Genomic DNA, 5000 nt, shown 5'->3' with positions numbered 1-5000 from the left:
ATTTTGCTTACTATACCGGATGCTGTAGCATTATAAACTGTATTGTTACTCTTGCTCCCGTCAGGATAAATCTGGCCCCTTCCCCTGTTTCCGCCTACGTATATAGGATATTTTAAGAAGTGAATGTCTTTCTTAGTAGCGGGGTCCGGGGAAAGAATAGGAAACGTGATTTCACTATATTTCTGACCAGGAACAGGGCCTATGACAAGAATATTTTTTTGATTTGGGCGATAGCTCTGAAAAGACAGATTGCCCATCTTTTCTTTTATCTCGGGGGAAATACGATCGGGAGGGGCTAATTCAAAACCCTCTGGTAAAATAAGAACAGCCCCCACATTTAAAGCCCCTTTTTTACCATTAGCAAGAACTTGTTTCAGTTGCATATCATAAGGAATTCGAACAACTGCTTCAAATACAGTATCGGGAAGTACCGTTTGCGGAACCTCAATATCCACTGGTTTATTAGCTAAATGGCAATTGGCGCATACAATACGTCCAGTCGCTTCTCGTGGATTTTCATAGCCCTTCTGTGCAAAAATGGGATATGCATTTGAAATGGATGCACGAGTTATGATATATATCATGAGCGATACGGAAATAGATCGAGTAATCTGTTCCTTTATCCAAGAAAAATTATTTCTAGTTTGCATGGTCCAACCATTGATCCCGAAAATTTATACAATAAATTGGGGTAGGTCACTAATGGAGTTTCCTATCCACGATTCTGTTATTTACTGGAATAATTTGACTGGATTAATATATAGATATAGGATGAATCTCCGGGATGGGTAGAAAGATAAAGAGTGAGTACGATTTTCAATGCTTTGCTTATGTACAACTGCAAAGTAAGAAACATTCTAATTGGATTAGGTAGATAATTTTTCAGTCATTCATTGAATGATAAATCACTACAAGTGACGGAGATACGCGATTTAAATAACGGAAAATCCAATATTTGAAAATTGTATCTAGAATGACTGGAAAAGTGGAAACAAGGCCAGATATAATTTGCTCATTATGAACAAATCCAAAATCCTTGTAGACAAAGCCAATCATCAGTTCCCAACCATGGGGCGAATGAAATCCGATACATAAATCAGTTAATAAAAGAAGAGAAAAAGCTTTTATTGTGTCACTTAAGTTATATAGGAATTCCTGAACCCAAGAGTTAAGAATAACAAGTTCTTTATTACCCAAAAGAGAATAACCACTTAGAATAATGAAACAGATTATATTTGTCGAGAAGTGCAAAATCGTATGAATACGACCCTCGTTGTGTATCTTGATTAATTGGATTGTTTCTTTGTGAATTCCTATACGAAGGTTTTGTAGATGTGTCTCCGAGTATTCCTTAATCATTTCCTCTAAGAAGAGGAGTTCCTCTAATTCTATGAATTTTTCTAGAATACTCTTTTCTTCAATATCATTCAAAAAAGGTTCGGATTGCCTAGTATTCCACCAATTAGTAACCCAGGATTCCATACTTTTTTGAAATGAGAGAGAAATCCACCAGGGCAAAAATACTATAGATGCAAGATATAAAAGAGGAGTGAATGCTTTCTTTTTTTCCATTTTTTCATCTCTGAATTGTTAATGAACCTATCTCATTCGTCGACTCTATGTAATCTAATATTTCTCTCCCGCATCAGTTCTATTACAAGTTATCGAACCTATGAATTTAGAAAAAAATACAGAAATAGACGAAAAATTGGAATGGATAAATAATCAAAAAATAATGTTTACCTATATCTCAATTGGTCAAATTCGAAGCACATATCTCCTTTCGATGAATGCCCAGAAAAATTGAAATAATGAATAATATTATTCAGATTTTGAGACGAAAGAACTCCTTTTCTATCATTATATAAAAATCTCTAATATTTCGAAAAAATTGAACTTACTATGAGTAGTCAGGGATAGACTAATTGAGGGAAATTTCTGAAGAATATTGTGAAAAATGAGTGGCAAAAAACGACATAAATTTGCTAATTATCATTATAAGAGATTCAATTTTTTGGTCATTAAGGAGCACAAAAAGTATAAAAATAAGCTTCGAAAAAATTACAAGATATGATCTCTAAAGTCTCAATTCCAACAAGTTAAAAAGGGTGGAATTTCCTTATTTCTAAATGGTTGATTATGAGATATTTCGATTTGTTTCTTATTTTTTTATTGAATTGAGTTATGTATATTTCGATACATCTAAATCGATACATCTAAAAGATCCCCAAAATAGTTTTTTTTATACTTGTTCCATATATGTCTGCTTTGACTCGAATGAATGTTCTGAAGAAACCTCAATTAAGTTATGTTATGGAAAAAGAGCATTCTTGCGTTTTTGCCCTCCTGCTGAGAAAGCATTCCGGCTCATTTCTTAAAATACTTCAATTGGTACACGCAAGAAATAGGCCAATTCAGCAGCTTTTTGTTCCATTTCCCGTGGAGTAAAATTCTCATCAGTACGAGTCAATGGAATGGCTCCCTGGCCTCTGATATCCATATAAAGGACACGACGAGCATAAATACCTTCTTTCACTTCTATTCTGACAGACTGAATATCTTTTATAAGAAATTGGAGGAAGACCCGACGATTTTTTCCAGGAAATCCCCAACGAAAGATACACACTATTCCGTCTTTTCTATCAAATCGATCATAACCACTACCTACATTCCACGAAATTGTGCACCATAAATAGGAGCTAATAAAAAGACCCGCGATTCCGTAGAAAGACATCACAATTCCTTGTGGAAAAAAAACTATTTCCTGAGATGGAAATAAAGATATCAAATTTCTACCAAGATAACTCGAGGTTCCAACCAACAAGAATCCTAATGAACCTAAAAAAAGGATAACAGCCCAGCAGAAATTACTTGTTTTTCGAGCCCCCGTTATAGGTTCTATCCATATATGTTCTGATCGACAACTCATACTTGATCCAGTTGATTTTTTTGGAATTGAGAGAATACCCCAAATGAATTTGACTTTAGTCCTTTTTTTTCCGAAGTAACTCGCATCAACTAGCACTAGTTTGATGTGATCCTTTAGGAGTAATTCATTAAATTCGTTAGATCTAAACTAATAACATACCCTTCGTACGATCTCACTAAAGATAGCCAAATAGATATAGATAGACCAACTTTACAGTTCAGCTATCCGTCAATTCGGGTCTATTTGAAAATAGCTAGAATCCATTGATCCCTATAGCATTTTCTGGAGACATAAGAGTTTTTCGGCGGAAACCGCTTATACCATATTTTGATTTTGCTAAATAGATATCTGTGTTATGATACAAGCGTCAGTTTTGAAAAAAAAAATAGATGAGATTTTGTGCCATCGGCTCTAAACAATCTTGTTTTTTTGAACATGAAGAAATAAAGAAGCCATTGCGATTGCCGGAAATACTAGGCCTACTAAAGGCACCAAAACAGAGGGAAAGTTAAGAGTTGTCATAGAATGGCTACCTCGATTTACTATTTGTACCTGTTATTATTATTTAATTTTATATTTATAATATAAAGATATCTTATTATATATAAAGATATCTTATTATAATTTGATAATTCTAAATTGGAATTATTATTATTACTTAATAGCTATTAAGTATAAATATAAGTATCTATCTAAGTGAGTATATAATGTAGTTTTTGATCTTTCTACATGAAAGATTTGAAAGGATATGGATGAGATATTATTTTCTTCATTTTTTGCTCTTGTCTTCGAATTTCATTTACTAAGCAAAAAGTTTCTTAAAAATTAATTAGATTCTATTTATATTTATAATTATATTGAATATATTGAAGGGTTTGTTAGAATCCCATCCATCAGGGATTCTTAGTCAAAATAGGATTATCGTAAGATATAAAAAAAATAAAAAATTCTATATTTTATAGATTTTCATTATATATGACGAGAAGAGTATATTTTTTTGATTTGCCTAATTTCACGAAAATAAGAATTTCATCTTTTATCTTGTTAATAGAGGCTTCTTGATCAATAATCAGGAATATAGAAAAGGGGGCGGATTTTCTGTGACTTTTGATTCTTTATATAATATAATTAGATCTTATGCCAACAAAGAAAACCCCATTCGTCTAATTTTAACTTGGATTCCGATAAACTAATTACTTGTTTGCTCAAAATAATTGAACTTAATGTTCTAATTTTGATTCAAAGGAAAGAAAGTGTGTAGTTGAAATAACTCACTCAGAACGCTTTTTAAAGGATTACGTGGTACGATTAGATCGAATAAGCCTTTCTGGAATAAATACTCGGCCGCTTGTGAACCCTCGGGTACTGTTTTATTCAATGTTTGTTCAATTACTCTTTTACCCGCAAAGGCAATGTAGGCATTGGGTTCGGCAATAATGATATCCCCCAACATACCAAAACTAGCTGTCACCCCACCGGTAGTAGGAGATGTAAGAATTGGTACATAGAATAACTTTTTATTTGATTGATAATCATATAAAGCAGAAGATATTTTAGCCATTTGCATCAAGCTCAAACTTCCTTCTTGCATGCGTGCCCCTCCGGAAGCACACACTATAATAAGAGGTAGAAATTCTTTAGTAGCGTATTCAATCAAACGGGTAATTTTCTCCCCGACTACGGATCCCATACTACCTCCCATAAACTGAAAATCCATAACCCCAATTGCTACGGTAATACCGTTTAGTTGCCCTCTGCCTGTTTGAACAGCCTCGGTTAATCCTGTATTTCTTTGATAAGAATCGATACGATTTTTATAAGGCTCCTCCTCCGAATGAAATTCAATGGGATCCAGAGAGACCATGTCTTCATCCATAGGCTCCCAAGTGCCCGGATCGATCAAAAGTTCGATTCTATCTGAACTACTCATTTTCAAATGATATCCACATTGTTCACAAAGATGCATCTTTGATTTAAAAAATTTCTTATAATTTAATCCATAACAATTTTCGCATTGAACCCACAAATGCCGGTATTGTTGAGTTACACCCATATGAGTAGAACTTTCTGG

The 5000-nt window shown here is 33.6% G+C and overlaps 5 protein-coding genes across 5 annotated transcripts in view, besides 1 other annotated feature; all 5 read right to left on the bottom strand. All coding sequences in view use genetic code 11, as the record gives it.

Annotated features, from left to right (window-relative positions):
- The window catches only part of petA (cytochrome f), a 963-nt gene extending 313 nt beyond the window's left edge, over positions 1 to 650 (bottom strand). Inside the window, exon 1 of the mRNA in view lies at positions 1 to 650. This exon is cut by the window's left edge and continues 313 nt beyond it. Coding sequence (YP_010495954.1) covers positions 1 to 650 — 650 coding nt within the window.
- Positions 1 to 5000: part of a sequence feature (large single copy (LSC)) that runs on past both edges of the window.
- On the bottom strand, positions 883 to 1572 carry cemA (chloroplast envelope membrane protein). The gene has a single exon. It carries the CDS (start codon positions 1570 to 1572, stop codon positions 883 to 885), a length of 690 nt encoding a protein of 229 aa, YP_010495953.1.
- Positions 2375 to 2929, bottom strand: ycf4 (photosystem I assembly protein Ycf4). The gene has a single exon. It carries the CDS (start codon positions 2927 to 2929, stop codon positions 2375 to 2377), a length of 555 nt encoding a protein of 184 aa, YP_010495952.1.
- psaI (photosystem I reaction center subunit VIII) lies at positions 3341 to 3451 on the bottom strand. Its single transcript has one exon. The coding sequence runs from the start codon at positions 3449 to 3451 to the stop codon at positions 3341 to 3343; it is 111 nt and encodes a 36-aa protein (YP_010495951.1).
- Positions 4158 to 5000, bottom strand: part of accD (acetyl-coenzyme A carboxylase carboxyl transferasesubunit beta) — a 1548-nt gene continuing 705 nt past the window's right edge. The window contains exon 1 of the mRNA in view: positions 4158 to 5000. This exon is cut by the window's right edge and continues 705 nt beyond it. Coding sequence (YP_010495950.1) covers positions 4158 to 5000 — 843 coding nt within the window.

The sequence above is a fragment of the chloroplast genome of Lactuca virosa, assembly GCF_052849685.1.
Source record: "Lactuca virosa chloroplast, complete genome".
Classification (NCBI taxonomy): Eukaryota; Viridiplantae; Streptophyta; class Magnoliopsida; order Asterales; family Asteraceae; genus Lactuca; species Lactuca virosa.
This window is presented reverse-complemented; position numbering and strand designations above follow the sequence as displayed.